Source organism: Protopterus annectens, chromosome 13.part0 (genome assembly GCF_019279795.1).
Source record: "Protopterus annectens isolate FY-2018-M chromosome 13.part0, PAN1.0, whole genome shotgun sequence".
NCBI lineage: Eukaryota > Metazoa > Chordata > Ceratodontiformes > Protopteridae > Protopterus > Protopterus annectens.
Window position 1 is genome coordinate 30,755,049 of NC_056747.1, and position 27,760 is coordinate 30,782,808.

At 39.9% G+C, this 27,760-nt stretch overlaps 1 protein-coding gene across 2 annotated transcripts in view; it reads left to right on the forward strand.

The window, feature by feature from the left end:
- The window catches only part of STAP2 (signal transducing adaptor family member 2), a 1,003,160-nt gene that overhangs the window by 556,571 nt on the left and 418,829 nt on the right, over positions 1–27,760 (forward strand). Inside the window, exon 8 of one of the 2 annotated variants that reach the window (XM_044090598.1) lies at positions 13,315–13,374. The exons of the other annotated variant lie outside the window; for it this stretch is intronic. Within the exon in view, the coding sequence (XP_043946533.1) occupies positions 13,315–13,374 (60 nt within the window). The remainder of the gene's footprint in view (positions 1–13,314; positions 13,375–27,760) is intronic. 2 annotated transcript variants of the gene reach the window in all.

Sequence of the window (27,760 nt, forward strand, 5' to 3'; positions counted from 1 at the left end):
TAATAGAAAACACTGATTCATGGCTATTGATATGCACCATAAATGGGTGACTTTACCATTTATTATATTTCTTTGAATATTAATTTTAAATTTTGTATTATAAATTCAGAATTTTATTTCTTTTTCACTTAATTGATCATGTATTGATGTCTTTTATATAATATCTATGAATGCATGCTTGATGCATTGTTATGCTTATAATATCTATATTATCTTATGATACTTAGAGATTTTTAGTAGGTAAGGTATTGATTTTCAGTATGATAGTAGGAGTTGTTTTTTTTCCCTCATCCTTTTTTTCCCTCATTCCTTTTAAATGTGTTATGATAGTTTTCACCATGTTTATGTTAGTTAGTTAATGGAATTTTATAAGCATTTCCTATTAGTATTTCATTTCATTTTATTTTATTTTATTTCATTATGAATCTTATGAGCAATACACCTTTGATATGTAAACAGTATATGTCTTTAGCGTACTTCTTGCATTTCAGATTTACTCAAATATTCAGCCATTATTTTTCACTACTTACTTCCTACACATTTGCATTCAGTGTATGTGCCGAGTAAATGAGCATTTGTTTGGTAGTTAATCAATTGTCAAGTTGATTGTTTTTTAATTATTTAATTGATTTATTTTAGCACCAAAATTCATATAAAAAGGCTTTCATTGATTATTATTATTACTTCTGATGAAGCGTAGCGTTATCTACGTGAAAGCGCTTAATCCGTGTTTTTTATACTTAATAAAGAACTTCGTTTTGGAATACAACAGTAGTGATTTTTCCATCGTGGTGAAACCTTCTCTATATTTCATACATTGTTTCCTGGCAGTTTTACGGGAGGTTTCTTTGTTTTCACAGCAGCGATTATTTACTTCTTCTTGTCACTGTACTCTGATTTATTTTTTCTAGAAAATGCCACAAATCTTTACAAATGTGAGCCTCACTCAGAACAAGATGTTTCCATTTTTCATCAAGATATTTCTCATATGGGTGGGTGATGGAGCCCCTTGCAGCAACGATTGGTCTCATAGTTTGGGAACTAATGCTCTTATGAATTTTTGGAAGCCCAAAAATGGTTGGTATTCTAGGTGATGCTAAATTTAAATAGTTGTAGTCAAAGTAAACTTTGTCATTCAGAAATCACACAAGTGCAAAAACTGAATGAGATTCCGTGTCTCCAGACTCAATGTGCAGACAATATACAGACTATTTTCACAGACATTTACACATATAACACCTAGCTATTACATCATGGACATGCGGGTAGACAGACTAATACTTACATGAGACGTTAGTATTGCACAGGTACTTGGTTAAGACATTGCATTGATCCTTGCACAGAAAGAGACATTTGAGTATTGCACTGTGAGCCTTTCAGTATTGCACTATGGACACTAGAGTATTTCGCTATGGATAATTTATGAATTTGCAACATATGTTGTGCTGAAAGAAGAGATATTTTACTGCATTGCTACTGCCCTAGATGGCCTATAAGTTACGGTCATGGTGAATATTGCACTAAGTGTTAGTTGAGACTAAATAAGCTGATTGTCTACTTCAGCATATTCAAGGAAGGGAATAGAACAACAGTGAAGAAAATGCCCATCGGCCATAACGAGAAGATGATTTCTGCACAATTTGAGACCGTATCTACTGACCTAGTTGGATATCATGGAGTGTAGTGGTTACCAGAGTTCAGCAGCCTGATGACATTAGGGAATAAGCTGTTTCAGAATCTCATAGCTCTACAATGTATGTTTCAGAAGCGCTTTCCAGATGACAAATGGAGGAACAGAATGAATGTAAGCAGAGTGAGAGCAGTCTTTAATTATTCCTCTGGCCCTGCCAAGACATTTGGATAAGTACAAGTCATGGATAGGTGGTAAGGTGGTTTTGATGATCCTCTTGGCTGTCTTTGCTACTCTCTGGAGGCATTTGAGCTCAAAGGTAGAGCAGCTTCCATACCATACTATGAGATTATTCATCAGGATGCTTTCTATACTACCTCTGAAAAAGGTAGTGAGAGTTGTCGATGGGAGATTCGCTCTCCTCAGCCTTCTCAAAAAGTGCGATCTCTGGTGTGCTATGCCTTGTATTGGTGTTCCAAGACACGTCCTCATCGATGTCACTCCCAGAAACTTCATGCTTCTCATTCTTTCCGCCGTTTCACTTCTCATTCTTTCCACCGTTTCACTTCTCATTCTTTCCACTATTTCGCTTCTCATTCTTTCCACCGTTTCGCTTCTCATTCTTTCCACCATTTCACTTCTCATTCTTTCCACTATTTCGCTTCTCATTCTTTCCACAGTTTTGCTTCTCATTCTTTCCACCGTTTCGCTTCTCATTCTTTCCACCGTTTCCCCATTGATGTCAGGGGAGAATGTTCCTTGTGATTTTTCCTGTAGTCCACAATTATCTCTTTTGTCTTGTTCACATTTAGTGCTATGTTGTTATTTCCACACCAGATAATCAGTTGTTCCACCTCATCTCTATATGCTGTTTCATTTTCGTTACCGATGAGGCTCACCACCGTTGTGTCAGTAGCAAACTTGATGATGTGGTTTGTATTATACCTGTCTGTACAGTTATGTGTTAACAGTGTGAACAGTAAGGGACTTAGTACACATCCTTGTGGGACCCCAGTGTTAAGAGTGATGCTTTCCGAGGAGTTCAAGTCAAGAATCCAGTTACAAAGTTGATGCCTAGTTGGAGTAGCTTCATTACCAGATGAAGAGGGATGACCATGTTAAAAGCAGAGCTGAAGTCAATGAATAGTACCCTTGCACAGGTGTTTTTATTCTCCAGGTGTTTCAGCGATAGATGAGGTGCTACAGAGATGGCATCTGCTGTAGAGCAGTTTGCTCGGTAAGCAAACTGCAGAGGGTCGAGAATAGCAGGCAGCCCAGATGTTATGGTATCCTTGACTAGCCTATCAAAGCACTTCATCACCGTGCAGGTGAGGACTACAGGTAAGTAATCACTTAGGCAAGATGGAAGAGATTTCTTTGGTAATGGAATGATTGCCATGTCCTTGAAGCATTTCTGAACTATTTACGGATTCAGAGAGTTATTGAAGATATCTATAAGGACATTTGTTAGTTGGACTGCATAATCCCTGAGCATTCACCCTAGGATGTTGTCAGGCCCAACTGCTTTTCTCAGGTTAACTCTGCACAGTGTCCTCTGGACATTAGCAGGGTGGACGGTTAGCATCTTCTTGTTATGGCCGATGGACATTTTCTTCGCTGTTCTATTCCCTTCCTTGAATCTGCTGAAGTAGACAATCAGCTTATTTAGGAATTCCTTGTCATCTTCACATTGTGAAGATAGGGGCCTGTAGTCAGTTATGGACTGGATACCCTGCCATAGCCACCTGGGGTCTTTTTGGTCAGAGAAGTAGCTCTGGGTCTTTCTGCCATAGCCACATTTTGCTTCCCTCAGTCCCTTGTTCAGATTTGCTCTGGCTGTTCTGAGGGCTTCCTTTTCACCAGACCTGAAGGCTGTGTTCCTTGTTTTCAGTAGCTTCTATACCTCTCTCGTCAACTAGGGTTTCTGGTTGGCTCATGTGATGATGGTTTTGGCGAGTGTCACATCATCTGCACATTTTGAGATATAGCCCATCACTGCCTTGGTGTACTCCTCCAGGTTGATACCCTGGTTCTCAGTAGCTACCTCCTTGAATATGCTCCAGTCTGTGCTCTTGAAACAGTCCTGGAGTGCTGAGACTGCACCCTCTGACTATACTCTTACTTGTTTCACTGTTTGTCTCCCTCTAGTTAACAATGGTTTGTATGCTGGTAGTAACAATATGGAGAGGTGGTCAGAGTTTCCCAGGTGTGGGTGAGGTATTACATTAAATGCCAGCTTAACATTGCTGTATATCTTGTCCAGTGTGTTATATTCATGTAAATCAATCTTTTTATCAAACATATCATTTAACATCTGTCACTCTTTTATATGCTGGATTAAGTTCATTGAGTGAGACCTTCTACTGAACTTAGACATGGTGTTTCTTGTAAAATTATCAAGAACAGTAAAGGGGATTTTTACAGTGTATAATTATTCCACCTATGAAATAACAACTGAGTGTGGAAATCTTTTTGAGTGTGGGATGACCTTTATACCTAGTAAACATGCAAGTTTCCCTCATTTTTAATGGACTTGACTTTTTACTAGAACACTTAATTTTAATGTCATTTTTGATAGTAGTATCTACTGATCCTATCAGAATTTCAAGTACATTTAACCCCCTGTTCATCCTATGATTTCTTGTTTTGAAAGAATGTATGAACTGCACTTTCATAACACCCTTAGTATGACATGACCTGTTGAGAATAACATCTTAACATCCAGTGAAAGCAGATACCTCATGAGTTAAGTTCACAAAATTGAAGATTTATGAAACCAGATAAAGGGGGTGGGTTGGTGGTGATGGATGACTAGTATTATTTCAGCCAAATGCAGGAAATGCTATTAGATGATACCTATGACAAGATGTCACTGTCATCCCCCATGACTTGAGAATCCACTGGTTTTAACAATTTTTATTTGAAAAGGGGTTTTCACAGGAAAGAATTAACACATTTGAAACACTTTTAGAAATTGTGCTGAAAAATAACTTTTTGCTCTTTGATAAATAATTTTTTCTCCAATGTTCAGGTGTGGTCATGGGTTCTGCATGTGGTGAGTTGTTTGTGAAAGTGGTTATGACCAAGTGGGAATATTCTCACTTGTTTGAATCTGATTTTATGCAATTTTGTAAACTATATCTGCACTTCCTGGATGGCATCTTTATTGTTTGGGATAATGACAGTAATTCACTTCAAGAGTACTACTGAATTTCTTGAATTTTCTTACGCTTCAGGTAAAGATAATATTGCTTTCTTGGACATTTGGTTCTATAAGAGTTCAACAAACAGGACATTTGAAACCAAAATGTATAGGAAATGGCACCTTTTCAAACATGTACTTACATTTTACCAGATTCCATCCTTATCAGAAGCATGCTGTTGTTAAGGGACAGTTTGTAAGACCTGCGTGCATGGTTTCTGATTTTGTTTCTTTCCTGGATGAATGCAAACATATTAAACATATGTTTTTGGACAGAGACCATCCTAGTAAATTTGTTGTGTCACTAATGTACAAGGTGATCAACAAAAGAGAGAGTGTGGTCATTTTAGACCTATTTTACAGCATGCCAGCTATCAGGATCCTGTTATTAAATCAGTCAGTCTCGTGGAGCCAATGGACCAAAGTATGACTTTTTATAACAGCATTGATTCTTCTACATGTACTGTTAACAATGTCTGTTGGGTCAGTCTTGGTTTGGCAAGTTCATTTATTACCCAATACAATGTGGACAGTAACACAATCAGAAAAATCCTTTGCAAAAACTGGGCTAGCTTGAGAGATGATAGCCAAATAGAAGGTAAAGTGAGTGATGAACCCCATATCACTCATGTTGATATGTGTACAACACCCCTTTTGGTATGTACTTTTCTAAGTACCTGCAGCAATTTGAGAAATGACAAAGGTTCCTCAAGAAAAATTCAAGGTCTTCAGCATCTGTCCTATGTGGATTGTCTGAAATCACTGTCACTTTATTCTGTTTCATACTCAGAAGTGATATCTGCCTTGCATATAAGGCAATCTCTGACCCTGCTTTATTGGAAATGCTGCATATCCACAAGTCAAATGGTACATGGGCTACTCATTGTAAAGACCTTAACCTGGTATGTGACATTAATAGAACCTGCTGGAGGGATAGATTTGTCTCCCAAAGGTTACCACACCTTTTTAACAGACTCCGACTTTGTGTCAGAGCACCTCATTGACCCTCTTCAAACACAATCTAGATGACTGGATGGGTAACCATAAATTCACTCTGTGGGTTCCACCTGCATCCCTCTTGGACATGGGCATTAGGTGCTGATCGTGGAAATAAGAGTATAACTTGGCTAGGCTTGTAAGGGCATATGGCTATTAGCCTAGTAACTTCCTATGATCCTACAGGACAGAATTTTAAGTATTTAATCAAGCATTTTGGTACTAGGAGTAGGAAAAATGTTTTCACAAATTTTGAAAAGTCTAAGTGTGGGAGCTGTTCTATGTGTGACTATTCTTTGCTGTGAACAGTTTATAGTACATGTTTTTTAGTTTAAGATGAAAGAACCTTGTAGCTGCTCCAGAAGGGGGGCTGTTTATGCTGCTTTGTGAGAGTGCTGTCCAGCCAATTGCATAGGCAAGACTTGAATGCATGAAAAGCAAGTAGAACAGTGGAATAAAGCAACAAACAAGCGGTCATAAAACCAGGTGTTTAATAAGCAGAAAACAAGGGTAAGCACTTTCACAACAGCTTCTTCAGACCTATAAAGCTACTAACATTCATTGTCAGTTTATACAAAAATTCAACAAACAATTAATCAAACAGATGATTAGCAATCAATCAAGACTCCCTGTAGTCCTAAGCCTAAATTACAAAGAGACAAATTCACTAAACATTATAGCATACTCTAAAACCATTCATATATCATACAAATTAATGATACATGGTTATTTAAAATACAAAAGCACTCATAAACTGTAACATATACTACTATACTCTAAGGCTGCATCCTTTTAAAAAGGGTTTTAAGAGGACTTTCTCATTTAGCCCCCTACCTTGATCTGCACTCCGGTGAATAATTCATTTAACCTCCCTGGCCTCAGTAAGATTCCGAATATCACCTTCACGTAGACTTGGTTCCACTATGTCTAATGCCATAAATTTAAAACTATGTCACTCATTCATGTCTCTAACATGTTTTGATAGAGTATTATTAACTGAGCCAATGCAAATATTATATAAATGTTCCCTCATTCTGTCTCTTAACATCCTATCAGTTTTACCAATATAGAATGCTTTGCATTCCATACAGTAGCTCATATAAGCAACATGTAGAGTCAAACAATTCACATTAAACTTAAAAGTGTACTTGATTACTGTATCAGGATGTATGAAAACACCACTGCTATTAACTTAACAGCAGAAGTTACACTTTCCACAAGGGTCATTGCCCAAATGGCATTTGTTAATAGTAGATGTACTAGGGTAGCAGAGTAATCTTTCTAATGACTTCTTATTCTTATAGCTAAAGTGCAGTGCATCCCTTACTATCCTTCTTATCTGGGCATCAGATGTTAAAATGCCTCAGTGCCTATCTATTACCTGAGCAATAGCCCTAGCATCAGTAGTATAGGGCATAGAAATTGAGATAGTCCTACTCAACTTTACCACTGATCTCTCACTGGTAACACCAGGTGATGCAGGATATTCAGAGAAATAAGGTTTTTCTATACCTTTTCTCATAGAGGGGATCACATTCAAAATATTATCCACTTCAGATGGATGGTAGCCTCTCTTATATAGCCTGTTCTTGAGATCAGAGATTTCAGAAAAAAAGCCTTTCTAAGAGGCATTTAGTCTAGAGGCCCTCATTCCTTTCCCTTTAATTGTATTTCTAAAAATATGTGCAGGGTGCATACTGCGTCTGTGTAGTAAAGTATTTTTATAACATGATTTCCTATAAACACTGGTATTCACCTTTCTATTATAAAAACAAACAATTACCCAATGTCAGGGCACTAGCAAATAACAAATGAATAACAAGGCCACTGCACAACGAAGGTTGAAAACTCCAGCACTGTTCAAGCCAAAACAATCCAAAGGCAGGACACCAGTTTAATCCACAGCTACACAAATTTATTGCAGACTTAGCGCTTTCACCTTACAAGGCATCATCAGAGTCAAAAGGCTGTTACAACAACCCCCATTTAAATACTAAAATCTATAAGCAATAAAATAATAAATCAATTAATTCATTAATTAATTAAACCATCAACCAGTAAAAAACATTTACCCATTCAAACATTAAAACTTTTAAAGTTACACTCATTCACCTTAAAGGGCCTTTGCAAAAGGTTAAATGACACTTAATACAATTGATGTACTGAAGCAAATATAATAGTAGTTGTAATATTAAAATGTTAAATGGCCAAGTTAATGAAGTTGTTTCAATATGTATATTATTAGTCAAATCTAAAGGTACTGAATAACATTCCTGTTACAAATATTGTTACTAAATAATTATTTCGTTATTTTATTTTATTTTGTTTTAATGATTGTAGTGCAATTAAATGTACATAGATCCACTCCTATAAAACCTGGGATCTATGCACCAAGAGGGGTTTAATAGAAATAAAATCATTAAGCCCAGGGTAGGACATGGCATTTAGCCGAAGCTGCCACTCCATCTCCTTTAAAGCTACCTTGTTCTTAATGTCACCACCACTATCTAATAACACCCTATCAATCACAAAAAACATGAATTTCTTAAAGTTGTTACATTTGGTACTATGGAGGTACAACGCATTGTGGGAATCCTTGTTTTTAATGGATCTGAGGTGTTCAGGGATCAGTACATCAATTGTATTAAGTGTCATTTAACCTTTTGCAAAGGCCCTTTAAGGTGAATGAGTGTAACTTTAAAAGTTTTAATGTTTGAATGGGTAAATGTTTTTTACTGGTTGATGGTTTAATTAATTAATGAATTAATTGATTTATTATTTTATTGCTTATAGATTTTAGTATTTAAATGGGGGTTGTTGTAACAGCCTTTTGACTCTGATGATGCCTTGTAAGGTGAAAGCGCTAAGTCTGCAATAAATTTGTGTAGCTGTGGATTAAACTGGTGTCCTGCCTTTGGATTGTTTTGGCTTGAACAGTGCTGGAGTTTTCAACCTTTGTTGTGCAGTGGCCTTGTTATTCATTTGTTATTCACCTTTCTATTACTTACCCTACATGCAAATATATCCAAAAAATCAGTTTCCCCCATCAGAGTATGTCAAAGTAAAATTCAAGAAAGAGGTGAAGATTGGAGGAAGATGGGCTAAGACTGTCAGCCTAGTCAAATAGAATTTGATACATAATTCTATCATTTGTAAATATAAATGTAAAATACAGCCTTGTTTCTTAAATGAAAGAAAACACTGGAAAATGGGAACTTCAAGATTTTTAGCAACATTGTCATCCGCTGTAAGGAAAACTAAGCCATGCATTTTATCTGTTCTTTTGAAGTTAAAATTATGTCTTGTATACCCCTTTGATCTAGATAGTGGTGCCAAAGAGACTAACCGAACACATTCTTTCTATTGCCTTAACTTAAGTAATAATTACTAGAGTGTACATGTGAAATGTCTTTCATTGTTGTAATTTCCTGAGCAGGTGTTAGATTGTTAAATAATGTAGCCTTTTGGCCTGGGAACTCCAGACTAAGTGTCAAAATGATGTAATGTGTATACTGGGAAAACCTACTTGTCAAAATGAAGTAATCTGGGAGGGTCCAGCAGAGATGTTTGTTGATGAGTTTAAAAACTATTGTTCAGAGAGACACTGTAAGCAGTTTGATCTTGATATCCAACTCTCAGCACAGCCTTATGCTCTCTTTATGTAAGTAGTATCTTAGAAGTATGTTTTCTTATAGAAATAGCTAGGACTATAAAGATTAGACTTGTGTTTTTTCTGTTATATCAAAACTTTCCTACTATATTATTTTAAGTTTCTGTGGGATCTCTGAACTCTTGGATAACACTGTGGTGTAGTGGCATTGTCTTGTGTTTTAGTATTTATCATTAAATATTTTTAAACCCTTTTCAACTGTGACTGATTTGTGTAGAGACAAGTTAAGCTCTAGAGTACATTGTATATTTGTAGAGTTTATTGTACAAGGCCACTCTAATAAGCCTTAAGACTGTTTAGTCACATTACCAGTTGGATAATAATATTGCACAGTAATAATTGGACACCCTTTTAAGGGCCTTTGTGTAGCTGATAAGTATTAGCTGGTGGTGGCACTAATTACTACCGTATAGTCTGGGTAAAGGGGCACAGCAGGAGAATCTGTGTCAGCGTTTCCCAGGAGTGTCTGTGAAGTTGTATAAATACTTATCTCAAAGTGTGTGTGGTGTGTCAGCTACCTGGGCAGGGACACGAAACACTGGAGGGACAGAGAGGGTACTGGAGGTTAGCTTGCCAGCTAGGCTGAGATCTGGACCCTATAGCTGTGCCAATGGGGAGTCTTATTGGGGACCTGGGGAGCAAGGGAGCACCAGCCCCAGACTGACTGTGATCTCTGTGTACACTTAAGGGAAATTGTACTTTACTGTGTGTATTTGTAGCCTTTCCTCTTATATGAGATGCCCTCCCTGGTGTTAGTGGTGAGGATTGAGGCTCCTTGATTGCCGGGCCAGGACACGGCCATCACAGAAGCATTCAAACTATTATGAAACATATGTAGATCAGACACTTCACCAGACCATACAAAAAACAAATCATCAACAAACCATCTATAAAAGGAAATATGAGTCAAACAAAGACAACTCAGGCATGTGGTCCTCCTCCCATGTTGCCATCACCATATTGGTGTGACTGTTGGCACTAAAAGTGCCCATAGCTATGTCATCTTTTTGGAGGTAGTAAACTCCATCAAACATAAGGACGTTATTCTCCAATACTATCTCCATACATAAGCACAACAAATCTATAAAAGAGCAGTCATATCCAATATGGTTGGTCAAATAGCATTTAACGCAATCAAGCCATACAGACAGATGAGGTATAGTCAAAAGTCGTCTAAATGAAAGAAGTCTATTGCTGCTTCTTGAAGTTGGTTGCCTTCTAGAGTTAAAAAAATCTGTAACCCACTGTCTGATCTTTTAGCTTTACCACTTCTGCAATGATTTTTCACCAGACTTCTCAAATGTATCTGTTTTCCATACTGGGTCACCCCTTCACATGAGGTAAGTATTTTGGAGAGATATACCTATTTTCACGATGATTCATACCTTTACTTGAGGTTCCTACTTTTGGAGATACAACTCTATTTTCAGGTTTAACTTACTCCTTCGCATGGGTTTCTGATTCCTCTCCCAACATGTACAATTTTCAAGCTATTTAAAAAACAGTAAATCAGACTACATGGCTGACATACTGGTGACACCAATAATTTAAAAAACAAGGACTCCATATGTTGCATTTGCCTTTTTCAAAAGCAAAAACAAGTAACTGTGTGAGGCTGCAATATCATTTATCCGTGCCTACAGATTTGTAGGCCTGTCTTTAACCTTTGATATAGTGTCTTTGATAATATGAATAAATGTTTCTATAATTTTTGTAACACTGTTTTTTTAAGTTGAGTTTGAGAGATATCCTGTCTTTCTACTGAAACGTGGAAGGAATTATTTGCTACCAGTATTCAAATTTTATGTTAATTAGGTGCCCACATTTTTGTCTGTATGTACCTACTTTTTCAATAATCCTTGTACCTATTTTCAAAGTCAGCAGGTTGAGATTTATATATTCTTTTCTCACTCAGTCAGTACCTTCAAATAACAGGTGTTACAAGGATCCACTGAGCTCATCTGCAGCTGCAAATATCACACAGAGTATGAGATAAAAACAATGTCCTGCTGTAAACAGAGCAGCTGCAAATGTCAGACATAGTGTGAGATAAAAACAATGTCCTGCTGTCAACAGAGCAGCTGCAAATGTCATAGTGTGTGATAAAAACAATGTCCTGCTGTAAACAGAGCAGTTGCAAATGCCAGTGTGAGATAAAAAAAAATGTCCTGCTGTAAACAGAGCAGCTGCAAATGTCATACATAGTGTGAAATAAAAACAATGTTCTGCTATAAACAGAGCAGCTGCAAATGTCAGACATAGTGTGAGATAAAAACAACGTCCTGCTGTAAACAGAGTAGCTGCAGATATTAGAGACAGTGTGAGGGTGACAGCATCCTGCTTTAAATAGAACAGCAGACACAGAGGGAAAGCAAGACTACCATAGAACATTATGACATCAGCAAACAGAGACTTGAACACAATGATTTCCATTATTTTAAAGTACTGTTGAGGTATGCTAGCTGTTTGAATTTTGTAGAGAAATGATTTTGTGTTCCTAATTGGTTTACAACACTAGCTCCCTGCATTAGATGAATGCTTCAAACTATTTCAGGAGTGTGTAGGACACTTCTCAGTAGAGCAACTAATGTCTGATCACACTAAATGTTACTGTTGAACTATATATAGTTGTACTGTTAAGCAAGACTGGTGTTAGCAGTGGTAAAGTACATGGCACATACTTGGTTATATGTCTGTGGATTCCTATAAATGTCTTTGAATTCCTACAAAAATACTGAAGCACAGGCCTTTAGAATTAATAGGCTTAGGCTCTTATGTGGCGTGAACACACACGCACACTCTCTCACACACACACACACACACACACACACACACACACACACACACACACACACACACACACATATGCAGGCATACCTCTCAACTGTCTAAATTTTTGCAGAACATCTAGATTTTTGCCTCATTTTTTTGGTCTGTTCCTCATAAAATTTGTGGATTTCTGGCAAATCATTGATGGTTGAAATCAATAAATACTGACAGACATTTGAGTTTCAGACTTCATATCCTTCAGAAAATGTATACTAATGGAAATCTGTTATATTCTAGCAAATCTCTAAGTTTTTAAGAGCAGTATTTAAAATCTGGCCCTGAATTTGGGCCTTTATGCCTCATTCTTTTTGTCTTTTTCAGATTTCTTCTGCTTAGAGGTTGAGAGGTATGCCTGCACTGCAAAAAAAAAAAAAAAAAAAAAAAAAAGCAAACAAACACAAAAAAATGAATCTGATAAATATGCTGTACATTGTGACCAATCTCTGTAAACGTGCTCATCAGAGCAGTGCTATATATGTGAAATGGATTACACTATGTAAGAACATTGAAAAGGTGACTTGAATTTGAATGATTCCATTCAGTACAAGCGGCAGGTTGTAGGAAATCTGCCTGTCTACCCCACTCCATACATTTTTTTATTCATTCTTTTTAATCCTACGCAAACTACACAAGGCATTTTCTGAATAACCCCAGTTGAAAACTGTGCACTACTTTGTACATGTGTATGCATTTGCATGATTGTGTTTGTGTCTGCATGAGTGTGGGCTGCGTTTGCATGTTTATGTTTGCACATGAGTATGGGCTGCATTTGCATGTTTGCACATGTGTGTGGGCTGCATTTGCATGTTTGTGTTTACATGTTTGCACATGAGTGTGGACTGTGTTTGCATGTTTGTGTTTGCATATGAGTATGGGCACGCAAGAACAACTGCACTCACCCAAGAAAAGTGAGTGAAACAAAATGTTCAGAATATAAAGCAGATAGAACCCAGCAGCATTTACTTCTTCTTCCTTCTCTGTCTTTAGACCGACTGGACTGATAGTTGGTTCTGCTGCTTTAAACAAAGAAATTCAAGAGGAAGGAAGGTTAGTTGTTAAGTCTTTATTTACATTAAAGAAATGATCTAATATAGGCATATTTTTAAATTAATTCCTGAAATGAACTAAGTGGGAGAGTCTGATCACCACTATCTGTAGTAAAGCCATTTTAAGATTTTTATCCTATTCTTTGTTAAAGTTTATTGAAATCAAATCCAACAAAGCATCTTATTTACCAGCATTCTAAAACAGAGCCATCACAGCACCTAATGATTTAAAATAGTGTTTTTGCAGATAATACTTTGTATGGTATTTATTTAGATATTTGATTTATTTGCATACATACAAATGAAAAAGTTTTATACAATGGAAAGAAGTAAAATCTCATTTTGTTACTCCCTGTGGATGTAAATAAGATGCATCTTTGTAATGCCTGCAATGAATATCTGAGTGTAGAAGGAATTTGTAAATAGCAATAATTATGTTGCGAGGAATGCTGTGCTCCCCATCTCCATCTGTACAAATAGTGCTTAGAAGCAGGTTTTTGAATTGTCCTGTTCTGATCCCTGTCCCACCCGAGCTTAACACTTGAAGATCTGGGGTGATTCTGGCTTGTGGTTATGTCGGGGTCATTTTCACAGCTGATGTGAAAATTAGCTAAAGAACTTTGGCTGAGCCACAGTCAGTGTGTCATACATGGGCACTAGTGCCAAGAAAAATCCTAGATAGCAATGTTGTGCCAGAAATAGGCTGCTGCACCAGACACCAGTGGCAGGTCTCATCAGAGCTGCCCTTACAAAGATTCACAGACACCATTGCTAGCATATGCCGAACTGAGTTACTGCACACAGATAGCAGTGGTATGTCAGGTCTGAGCTGATGTTCACAGATGGCAGTACCAGAATATTTTAAAACAGATATGTTACATATGTATATTAGTGCCAGAATATGCCAGAACTGATGCGCCACATGCAGATACCGGTGCCAAAATATGCCACATGTGAGATAGTCCACACAGATACCAGTGCCAAAATATGGCACACGTGAGATACTCCACACAGATACCAGTGCCAAAATATGACACACGTGAGATACTCCACACAGATACCAATGCGAAAATATGACACACGTGAGATACTGCACACAGATACCAGTGCCAAAATATGACACACGTGAGATACTCCACACAGATACCAGTGGCAGTGCTGCTACTGTCAGCATATAACACATTTTCCAGACTCTTCTGCAGGTTTGATGTGGATACATACTGTTTGATCTTGACTTGCAAGCTGTGAACCTACCACTGCTCATTATAATTCCACCTCTCTTTTTAGTGACACAAAATGTATACGACTAAGTTTCCAAAAATTGGATACAAATGCCCCAGGCTGGAAAAGACAATCACTCCTATGGAGTACTTTTGTGCTTGAATGGGTGTTACAGATTCAACAGAATATCAGCTTATATAGCCACTCTCCCCACAGCTGATGCTCAGTTGCTTAGAAATCCAAACAGATTCAAGACGCACACAGTGATTTGTGATATTTATCTGTGTGATAGTCATATGTGTCATGCCTTGTGCACACAATTCTGAACTGCACTATGATTCTGCACAGCACAACAATGCGTTTAACACAAACAGACATCAGAACAGTGCACAACTGTTGGCATTTAATGTATACAACTATATAAATAGTTTATCATTTGATCAGTCAGTCTCTGTAAAAGCCTACTACACTGGTATTGCACTAAGTCATCAGAAATTAACTGCTTCTTTTTCCTTGCAGTGCTTTCAGACCTTCATCCCCTTTCATGTTTTCCTGTCTCCCTTGTCCCTGTTGTTTCAGTCCTCTTGATGCCAGCAAATTAATAACGGTGCATTCTCTTGCCTTTGTGATCTGGATAGAAGCAGGGATGTGTGCTGAGGTCAGTGGTGACATTTGCTACTTATTTATACATAATATGCATGACAACACAACACACATACATATTCTCCCCCTGTGCTACCTGTTATAGATGGTAATACTGAAGTAGTCATCTCCCAACCTCTGTTAGGGGGCAGCTGCATAATACTACAACCATCTCCCCTTGAAACATTCATGTGTGTAATTGTTCTCCACCAATGGACCTTCTAAGGTAATTGCACCTATTTTAGATATCACCTTCGAAGTTCATCACTCTAACAAGAGGCAAAACTACTGTAAAGCACAGAAAAGTACCTTTAATCTGAGATCCTTTATAAATCATAGTTTGAGCTCATGAAAAAACAACTGCATTGCACAGTCTTTTCCTAAAAGTGTTACAACAAATGTGGGTACCAGATTTCTTTATTGTATAAATGGTTGATTATAAAACCTTTAAGTTGAGGCCAACATACCATTATAAGTACATGTTCAGTATGACAGTCATGTTTGTATGACAAAACACAAACATCATGTGTATATGATAAAAATGCAAGCCTCAGGTGGATATGCGCCCAATAGAACGTTAATATTTATCTGTTTAATGGCAAGAAACATGTGTAACTGATGGCAGTGAAATATGCACCTGGTGGGTGATGAGGTTCACCTGTTACTTATGGAAATCTGACATTTATCCATAAAGTTGTAAGCTGCAGATGAGCTGATAGGCTTCTTATTGAAATGTCAACACTTAAAATGTCAAGTGCTGAAAGAGCAGGAAAAAAGTACCATAAACACAGCAGAGTAACTCTTGAAAATTGATCTTTTCATCACAAGCTTAAAACTTCTATAACCCAACTCTGAGAAAATATTCCAAGAAATGGCATTTTGGACTTCGTGTGTACAAGTCTGATCTTTTGGCCATTCAGTCTGCATGTCTCAGTGCTTGCTCTAGCAGGCTGTGACATTTCAGATGGTTACTGGTGGATATGGTTGTAACATTTAGCCAGTGAACTTTAGGGTACAGACATTGCTGATAAGAGAATGGTAGACAGAATGTAAATTATTCAGCTGGCAGCAGGGTGCACATGTGTCTGATACTTGGACATTTGCTCATCTGGTAGTAGGGGTACAAGGGCTGATGGAGCTGTGGCAATGTTTCTACTGGTGTCAGGCTGCAGATGGAGCTTACATCATTACATTAATTCTAACTTATATTGCATTGTTACTGTAATTCTATTTTCTATCTTGCATTGTAATGTGCCTAGTTTGATTAGATTTTTATTCCTGAGCCTCTAAAGAAACTGAGACCACTCACCTAGTATTATGGATGGTCATTTCTCCCGCTATCCTGATTGACATGGGTATCCTGAGGCAGCGTAGCAATTGCCTCATGTACACTGACAACCCACTGTTCCTAAACCACTCGAGCTCAATTTGTGAGACATGGATATACACTTAGAGTTTTGAATACTTGCTCTCTTACTCACAGAACAGTGACACTGAATAGGTTGTCAGGCCACATACTACACCTCCTGCACAAACCACACTCTCAATACATAAACCACTGTACATGAAGGTAATCACTAGAAACTTACCTAAATACCAGAGACCTCTGAAACAGAAACATGCTACACATAAAACCACAAGTGTCTCCCCAAACAAGCCTCTAAGGCAAAGCACATCTAAACCAAACTTTTTGGTTGTAGGTGACTCTATAGTGAGACACACAGATGTCGCACTCACCAGGCTGGACAAGAAGGTTATGGTCAGCTGTCTGTCAGGTGCAAAGATCTGCAAAATCACACACAAACTCAAGTCTCTCCACAACAAATACCATTATGACTCTGTCCTAGTTCATGTTGGTGTGAATGACTTGAGACATGCCTCACTGGACTATATGAAGAGAGAAATGACTTAGCTCTCTGAATATGTGTCTCAGGCAGGTGTGTCTCTAGCCTTGAGCAGCATACTTCCTTCACCTAAGATGACACCACAATATAAACAAATATGATTGACTTCAATAATTTGCTTAGATGTTCTTCGTGTTTCACTGTTGCAGTCATTACATTTGGGTAATCCTGCTGGCAGGTTGCCCTCAGTCGGCCTGAATTCCAAAGTCTTGGGTCCTGCGTCAGCTGCTGTCTCCCCTTCCCTGACGTCAGGTCATCAGGGGTATAAAAGAAGCAGCCGTCGCTATTTTCTTCAGTCTTTCTTGCCGCGCGGTGCCCGAAGCAGAAGCAGTTCGCAAGTGTCGGTCAACTGACTCCTGAGATTTTCGTGTTCGAATTTCAGATTCAGTCTTCAATAAAGCTAAATACCCCATTGGGGAAACTTTTTTCTTGCTCCAGACCGATGTCAGAAAAAGTAAATAATTGTATTTCTTGTGGAAAGCAAATACCTCATAAGGACTTTCATTCTTACTGTATTCCTTGCCTAGGCCCTGATCACAGCATTTCTGGTTGTCAGTTTTGTGCTAGATTTAACCAACGCACTATTAAGCATCGGTATGATTTTGCTTTAAACTATTTTGGACGCTGGTTTAATTATCCGGAAATGTCATCGGATAGCCATCCGACTACTGGAGTTCACAAAAAACGCAAAGAAAAGAAGAGAGAGAAGCAACCGAGGCCCAAAACCGATGATGAAGGTTCTCCTAAGCCAGTTGCCGGTTCTCAGTGAGGTGCTTTCGCAGCCCCTGATGCCCATTACTTTGTCACAGGCTGCTACCGACTCCGACGTGGAGTCGGCCATGCCGCTGCAAACTCAAGGTATTGGAGCCTCGGATACTAATCCCTCAGATGGGTCCAGAGCCGCTGAGCAGGCACCAGCTTCTGAGGGTGTATTCAGACCTAAACATCTTTACTGACTTCAGCTTCAAAGGCAAAGACTAAAGCACCTTCTAAAGCAAAGAAACAAACTCAAGAGCCATGTGGACAAGTCTTCAGCCATTTTGAGCATCTGTTTTTTGGGCATAGAGGCCCTATGCCCAAAAAACAGATGCTCAAAATGGCCGAAGACTTGATTACCTTGATCAGGGGTTCCCATCCCCCTCCTGATAAAAGGCCTAGGCAAGAGACTGACTATGAATCTTCAGATCAGGTTTCTATTTCTTCTGATGCCTCTTCTGAACAGGAATTTTCTCTTCCCCCCTATGAGGATTCTGATGCTGAAGAATCTTTACTCCAGGGGACTATTCTTTTGGGGAAACCTTGCATACCATGAGGGAACATTTCCACTGGGAGAGCCAAGATTTTTCAGAATCTAAAAAGAGGCACAGAGATTTCCTTTTACTACCTCAAAACAGGCCTCTAGCCATCCCACCTGTGTTAGACATTGTAGATGATGTGTTTTCAGAGTCTAGTCTTACCTCTGGCTCCTTACCTCCAGCTCCTGTTAAGCCTGACAGATATTACAGTGTCCCTGACTCTCATAAATTCATTTTTAAAAACCCTGCTGGAGACCCAGAAACTATTTCACAGGGTCCCAAAGGAGTTAAAGCTTCCACTGCAAAAAACCCTACTCCCTCTGACAGAGATTCTGAGGCACTGGATAGATGGGGAAAAAAGGTTTACACATCTGCTACCTTAGCTATAAGAGCCTTAAACTGCCAGTTTCATATGCTTAAATATCAGCAACGTGTCATAGCATTGCTTAAACAGAAAATGTTAAACTCTGAATGTGCAGAAAACAAGGAAATGCAGGATTTATTGCATGCAGTTGAACAAGTTGGAAAGCATACTTTGCAATGTGGTTTTGATTCTTTGGAGGCCTCCTGCAGGACCACAGTTATGGGTTCTGTAATTAGGAGACATGCTTGGTTAAAGGAACAAAATCTGCCTGATCATGTCAAAGTTAAATTATTAGATGCACCTTTAAAGCATGATACTTTGTTTGGTGTTAAAGAAAATGGAGAAAATGGAGGGCAAAGTTAAATCTATGCAAACTGTCAAAGATTTTTTTACAAGTACAGCCACCTAGGTTTAGTAGACACTGGCCTACAAAGAATTGGTCCTTTCCTGTGTCAGACAGACCTCAAAGGGGCAGATCCAGATGCCTTAGAGGAAGATCCCAGGCGTAAGGTTCATACAGGTCAAAGCAATGGGGTGCTTCTACCTCCAAAGTTGGAGAAGACAAACCACAACCATACAGGAAACAGTCCCAATGACTTACCCCTGCCTGCACCAAGCACTTATCTCCTGGCAGCACCCTCAGGGAGAAAATTAGCACTTTTTTCTCAAAATTGGCACATTATAACCCAGGACAAGTGGGTTCTAAATATAGTGTCACAAGGGTACAAGTTCCATTTCCATAACCTGCCAAAGGCAAACGGCTGGCCAGATCTGCCAAAAAAATCAATGGGCAGAGGCGCAAAAACAAGTCTCATCCCTCATGGACATGGGGGCCATTCAACAAGTACCACAGCAAGAGCAGGGACAAGGATTTTACTCAACTGTTCTTGGTACCCAGAAAGGACAAGGCCTGGAGACCAATACTGGACTTATCTATTCTGAACACATTCCTGGATATACCAAAATTCAGAATGTTGACTTTGCAGCAACTTCTGTCTGTGCTGGGCAAGAATGCTTGGCTTGTGACTTTAGACCTAAAAGAGGCATACATGCATGTCCCAATCAGGCAATCATGCAGAAGATACCTCAGATTCAAGGCTGGCTCAATGCGTTATCAATTCTCTACACTGCCCTTTGGCTTATCTACTGCGCCCAGGGTCTTTACAAAGTGCCTGGCACCAGTAATTGCATTCTGCAGACAAAGAGGAATACAAATATATCCTTACTTGGACAACTGTCTAATTCAAGCAGAGAACAAGGACATTCTTCTACAGCATCTGGCGTTTGTGAAAAGATTTCTTACATGCCTAGGGTACACAGTCAACGAAAAGAAATCAAAACTAGTACCCTCTCAAGAGATAATATTCCTGGGTGCAAGCTTAAATACAACTGCCCAGATGGCTTATCTCACGCCAGACAAACAAAGGCAACTGACTACCTATTACAAAATGTTGGCAACAAATGCCCAGTTATCTGCAAGAAAAATTCTGCAGGCTTGGGCTCCATGGCATCCTACATCCTACTAATTCCATATGCAAGACTGCATATGAGGAAACTTCAATGGTACCTAATAAGTGTTTGGACTCAGCATTGCCACAGCCCGGAAACAATGATTACTCTCATTCCCTGCCTGCAACAGGAGTTTCGATGGTGGGTGAAGGCTTGTCACCAGAACAAGGGACAGCCATTCACATTACCCCCAGTCAGGCAGACACTAACAACGGATGCATCAGATTATGCCTGGGGGGCCCACATGGCAGGAAAATGCATTCAGGGCACATGGTCCTCAAACCAAATGCATCTACATATCAATCAAAAAGAGATGTTAGCTGTTCAAAATGCCCTGACAGCCTTCAAGGACCTACTTCATCCAGGACAACTACTGATAAAGACAGACAACACCATGGTCATGTGGTATATAAACAAGCAGGGGGGCACACATTCTTACCCCCTTTGCAGACTTGCCATGACTTTGTGGGACACAGCATTGACTTACCAAGTACATCTGCAGGCACAATTCCTGCCAGGAAAGGAAAATACTCTGGCAGACGAACTAAGCAGAAACCTCATGGATCCCCACGAGTGGCATCTGGATCCACAAGTCTTCAGCATGATAACAAGGAAATGGGGATGCCTGGACATAGATCTATTTGCCTCTCCTCACAACTACCAACTAAAAAGATTCTGCACAAGGACCTATCACAAACAAGCATGGAAAGTGGACGCCCTATCTTTCAGCTGGAAAAACCTGTCAGTATATGCCTTTCCTCCACTGCCTCTTCTTTCCAAGGTACTCCTAAAGGTCAGACAGGAGAAGCCAAAGATGATACTGACTGTCCCAGACTGGCCCTGCCAGTACTGATATCCAATCTTAAGGAACTTGTCTCAATACCCAGCTTGGACCTTACCTCAAATACCACATCTACTGTCCCAGCAAAACAATCAGATTCTGCACTGCCAACTCAGGACTTTAAACCCGGCAGCATGGCAAATAATGTAATCATACAAAACACACCTCTCAGTAAAGCTGTGATGGATTGTCATTTTGGAAGCCAGAAGGCCTAGTACTAGAAAATCTTATGCTGGAAAATGGAAGAGATTCTGTGCTTGGAACCAGGCACAAGGAACTGATACAGCTCTACCGAATATTCCTCAGATTTTGCAATATTTAACTGAGATGCTGGACAAAGGCCTATCTTTTTCATCAATTAAGATTCATGCCTCTTGTCATTTTGGCTCATTACAATACAGAGCCACCAGTCTTTTCTCATCCTTTATTAAAGCAGTACCTCAGAGGAGCCAAAAATTTAAGGCCTCCAAGGAGAACACCAATACCTGCATGGGACCTCAACTATGTCTTGGAAAAACTCACCCTGCCTCCTTTTGAGCCAGCTGCTACTGCTGATACAAAGTTTTTATCTTGCAAAACAGTTCTGCTCCTAGCAATAACTTCTGCAAGACGAGTTTCAGAGCTACAGGCACTCATGGCTGTGGTACCTTTTATCGTGTTTTATCCAGACAGGGTTTCTCTGAGGACAAACCCAATATTTATGCCTAAGGTAGTGTCCAGTGTGGCTCTTAACCAAACTATTCATCTGCCAACTTTTTATCCAAATCCACAGAACAAGGGGGAGAGAATTCTGCATTCTTTGGCCGTACACAGACAGCTTAGATTCTACTTGGACAGGACCAAAGTTTTCAAGAAGACAGAGCAATTACTAGTAGCATATGCTGCAGGATCACAAGGAAAGGCCATCTCAAAGCAGACTATTTCAAAGTGGATAGGCCACTGCATTAGTTTCTGCTATTTTCACTATGGCAAGCCAGTGCCTAAGGGCATTAGGCCACATTCAACCAGAGCTGCAGCCACTTCAGCAGCCTTTCTCAGGGGAGTATCAACCAAAGACATTTTAGAGGCTGCTACTTGGAGTTCAGTGCACACCTTTACAAAGCACTATCACCTGCCACTCTACTCTAAATCCAGGGCAGGCTTTGCCACTGCAGTTCTGTATGGCCTCATAGCCACTCCTAATGCTGTTTAGCTCCAGCCTCCCAACCATAGCTTTGGGACTCTACCCAAATGTAATGACTGCAACAGTGAAACACGAAGAACATAGTACAGTTGTGTACACTTACCATAAATGTAGATATTCGAGTGTATTCACTGTTGCAGTCCAGGTTTCCCACCCACCATCCCCCTTTTTTCTTCTGGAACTTATCTTTCCTTCTCTGATTCATACAACCTATGTGGTGTATTTGCTTGTAGATGAAGATAAAGTTTTTATTGGTGCATGTAGTTTATATATATATATATATATATATATATATATATATATATATATATATATGTCAGACTCCAAGCCAGTCACAAGTGGGGTCCCACAGGGCTCAGTCCTTGGCCCCCTGTTGTTCGGCATCTACTTCTCAGAAGTACAGGCAAACATAGGAGGACTATGGCTGACAAAGTTTGCAGATGACTGCAAACTGGGCGCCATAGTGGAAAGTACATCGGGCACAGATATCCTTCAGAGAGGTCTCACGGAAACTGATAACTGGTGCCAGAGCCATGGCCTGAAGTTAAATGCCAAAAAATGTATAGTCATACCCTTCGGGAAAAACAAGGTAACCCCAAGCTACCATATAGGTGGCAATCCATTAAGCACAGAAGAGGTTATCAGAGACCTGGGGACCCAGGTTGACAGTGGCCTTTCTTTTGACACTCACATTGCTAAAGTGGTTAGAAAGACCTTCTACATTGCCCACCTGATCATGAAGGGATTCACATCCAGATCAAGTGAGGTCATTGTTCTGTGTACTCTTCACTTATCAGACCAATGATAGAGTACAATGCCCCATTCGGGATGTATCTCACCCGACACCTGCAGCAATTGGAGAGACCCCAAAAGTTCCTCACCAAAAGGATAAAGGGACTCCAAAATCTGTCATATGCTGCCAGACTGAAGAAACTCCAGCTCTATTCAGTCGCATACCACCTGCTCAGAGGTGACCTGTGCCTGACATACAAGGCCATGTCCAACCCGGAATTAATGGACATGCTCCACCTCAAAAAATCCAAATCTACCAGATCCACTAGAGCAAGCGACTTAAACCTTAGCATGGATATAAATAGGACATGCTGGAGGGATAGATTTGTCACCCAGAGACTCCCTATGCTGTGGAATAAAATCCCAGTCCATGTGAGGCAGAGCACCTCGATGGCTCTGTTCAAGAGAAGTCTTGACCAGTGGATGGGAGATCGTAGGTTTACCCCGGGAATCATCTCTATGTCACTGCTGGACAGAGGCACAACAAACTAATGGGCACAGTATTTTTTAACATAAGGGGTGGCGTAAGCCACAAAACTTTGGGCTAGGCTTATAAATGCCTTAGGGCAGATAGCCTAGTATAAACCTATGAACCTATGAACATATATATATATATATATATATATATATATATATATATATATATATATATATATATATATATATAAAGTTTGGCTACCCTTTTTGGGGCACCTGATATCTGGGGCAAGAAAAACTGAAGAAAATGGCGATGGCTGCTTCTTTTATACCCCTGACGACCTGACATCAGGGAAGGGGCGACAGCAGCCAATGCAGGACCCAAGACTTTGGAATTCATGCCAACTGAGGGCAACCTTCCAGCAGGATTACCCAAATGTAATGACTGCAACAGTGAATACACTCGAACATCTACATTTATGATAAGTGCACACAACTGTACTTTTCTGGTGTCATTCTAAGGGGATCCAGTACCTGTCAGCCTGGGATGACATGATCGGCAGAACTCAATGCTTTGCCAGAGATGGTCTTCATCTGTCACCTCTGGTATTTTGATTACTGGCTAAAGCTGTTGCCTCCCCTATAGTGCCTTTTTCAGGCAATGTCACAACAACAAAATTCCCGATGTAAAAATATCTTCAAAAAGCAACCGCAAGGTTATGCTACTAAACACTAGGAGTCTAAACCTAAAACTGCACTCACTGGAAGCAGCCCTCACCTTAGAAGATACTGACGTTTGTGCAGTCAGAGAGACTTGGTTTAAGGCTGTGGAAAGCACCCCAGCCATCCCAGGTTATAATGCCTTCCACACAGTCAGACCACAAACTGAAAGTGCGAGAACTAAAGGAGGTGAAGTATGACTATTCATCAAAGATAAATACACCTCTTGATTTGTTAAACAAAACAATTCCCTTGAACTAATCCAGGTCCAACTGGCTGTAGGGAAGACCCCTCACCAAGTTATTGCCAGTTATAGGACCCCCTTCATGAACCAGGATACCCAGACCATATACTTGGATCTACTTGAATCGCTCAAGATACAACCAAACAACCTGTTTTTTTAGGTGACTTTAACTACGTATCCATAGACTGGGTAAATTATATGTGTACTAACACACTTTCCCAAGGTTTCTTGGACTTCATCAACTCCAATGTCCTGGACCAGTTGGTTGATACCCCCCACATGATGGTTGCACCATCCCATGTGTGCGGCCCTCCCTAGTGAGGTCTGATCATACATCAGTCTCATTAGAAGTAACAATGACATCTGACCCCCCCCCCCCCCATTAGCAGCAACTAGATGAAAAAACTTCCCCAAAGCCAATTACAACCTAATACTTGATAGCATTAATAGCTTCACAGCCCCTGCCCTTACTGATAATTTGGACACTTATACTGGAATTTACACCAATGCCTTGTATAAGCATCTATACAAATGTAGTGACTCAGCCATACCTGATAGGATCTAAACAAGATCTTCAAGAAATAACAAGCTTGCCTGGTGGACATCCTCCCACCATTAACAGGTCATACAGTAAGAGAAAGAAAGAGCTGCCCAAGAGCAGGAAGGAAGGGTCTGTGAACTGGAAGCATTCTCACCTCGGCTAAAAGAAGAAATAAGACACCTTGTAAGGCATTCTAAAGCTAACTATGAATCAAGATTTGACTCCTTCATTAAGGATAACCATAAGGCCTTCTTTAGCTAGATCAAAAACCTTAAAGGAAAAACCCAGGTCTGTGCAGAACTATCTATTAATAGCACCACATATACTGAAGCAAAAGAAATAGCCAACCTGCTAGCTGACAGGTTCAGTGAAAATTCTACCCCCTGTTCCTGCCACATATCCCCCAAAGCATCCCTACCATCTGCCCTCTACCTGGTATCTCCAAAGAGCAGGTCGTAAATGCTCTCTCTAAATCCAAAAACACAGCCTCTATAGGACCTGATAATATCCCAGGTTGCATTCTATATGGATTAAAATGGGAACTAACTGCACCGCTGGGTACTCTTTTTAACCACAGTCTGAGGATTGGTTTTGTACCTGCTGAATGGAAAACAGCAACCATCATCCTGTTGCATAAAGGAGGCACCTTCACAGACCCTGGGAACTCTGCAAGACTATGGAAAGAATAATCATGGACCTTGTCAACAAAGATATGGAGACCTGTAATCACTTGACACAAACAAGTTTAGCTTCATTAAAGGGAAAGCCTGCCTCTTGAATTTGGTAGACTACTCTGAGGTAGTCAACAAAGCCCTGGATGAAGGCATATCCATGCATACAACCTACCTTGACCAAGCCAAAGCCTTTGACACTATTCCCCGCTCAGGCATCATAAACTCACCCAGCTGGAGAACAACCCATATATTGTCAGGTGGGTTGCAAACTGGCTCACTGATAGAATGCACACAGTCAAAATAGATAGCTACCTCCACCAACAGACCTGTAACCAGTGGTGTTCCACAGGGATCTGTGCTGGGGCCCCTATTGTTTGGAATCTACTTCTTGGCTGTACAGGCTAAAACAAAAGCCCTATAGCTGACAAAGGTTGCTGATGATTTCAAACTGGGTGTAGTCAGAGAATCCCCAAACAATGTCACCATCCTACAAGAGGGACTTATGCAGACAAATAAGAGGTGCCAAAGTCATGGGCTAATACTCAGTGCAAAAAAATTCATGATCATCCCTGCAGATTACCACATTAATAAAAACACCCTAAGCATGCAATCAGTGGTGAGAGATTTGGTCACACAGGTTCACAGCAACCTTTCCTTTGACCACCATATCTGCACAGTGGTAAAAAAGGCTTTGCATCCAGAACAAAAGATATTATAACCCGTCTGTACTCCTCATGCCAATGATAAAGTACAATGTTAACTTTGGTGTGTACCTTACCATGCACCTACAGCAACTGGAAAGACCTCAAAGGTTTTATACAAATAAAATTCAGGGTTTTCAGCATATGTCATACGTTGACAAACTGAAATCACTGTCACTATACTCTGTGTCTTGCAGACTACTCAGAGGTGACCTCTGCCTTGCATAAAAAGCAATCTCAGATCCTGCTCTAATGGAAATGTTGCGCATTCATAAATCAAGTGGTATAAGATGTACTAGCTCTAGGGAAGTCAGCCTAGTATGTGCCATCAACAAGACTTGCTGGAGAAACAGATATGTGTCACAGAGGTTACCTCTCCTCTGGAGCAAACTTCCCATTCAGGTGAAGCAGTGCTCCTTGCTGACCCTATTTAAACATAATTTGGATTATTGGATGGGAAACTGCAAATTCACCTAGAAGTTTCACCTATGTCTCTCTTGGACAGGGGCAGTACTTGTCGACTTAGTTCCACTTAATACCTTGATATTCTTGGGAAAAGGGGTTGTACTTGGCTGGGCTTGTAAGGATCTAGGTCCATTAGCCTAGTAAGCTCCTGTGCTGAGCCCTAGAACCATTAACCTAGTAACCTCCAATGATCCTCCTATGATGGGCCCTAAGGCCATTAGCCTAGTAACCTCCTATGATCCTGTGAGACATATTTATATTGCATTATAATGTATTGTACTTTTTACATGTTTTGTTATGTTATTAGTTCAAAATGAAGCTTTTCCTTTGGCTTCTCCTGAAAAGGGTATCTCTGTATGTCTGGTCAGACTATACTAGTTAAATGCTACTAAATGTACTCACCTGATGGAATTGGGGACATGGGGCTATTGGGCTGTGGCATATATTCATCTGGTGACAGGGTGCATATAGACATGATGGTGCTTTGGTATTTATTCAGCTGGTGGTGGGTGTACTTGGAGTTGATGGGGCACTAGCATTTATTCAGCTGGTGGTGGGTCAACTTTGAGTTGACAGGGCACTAGTATTTATTCAGCTGGTGGCGAGTGAATGTTGAGTTGACAAGGCACTAGAATTTATTCAGTTGGTGGTGGGTGCACATGGAGTTGATGGGGCACTAGCATTTATTCAGCTGGTGGTGGGCACACGTGGAGTTGATGGGGCAGTAGCATTTATTCAGCTGGAGGTAGGGCACTCATATGGTCAATGGGGATGCAACATCTATGCAGCTTGATGACAGGGTACATAGTGAGCCAATGGGGCTGTTATATTCATTCAGCTTGGTGTCAGGGTGCATAGTGGGAAATGGGGCTGT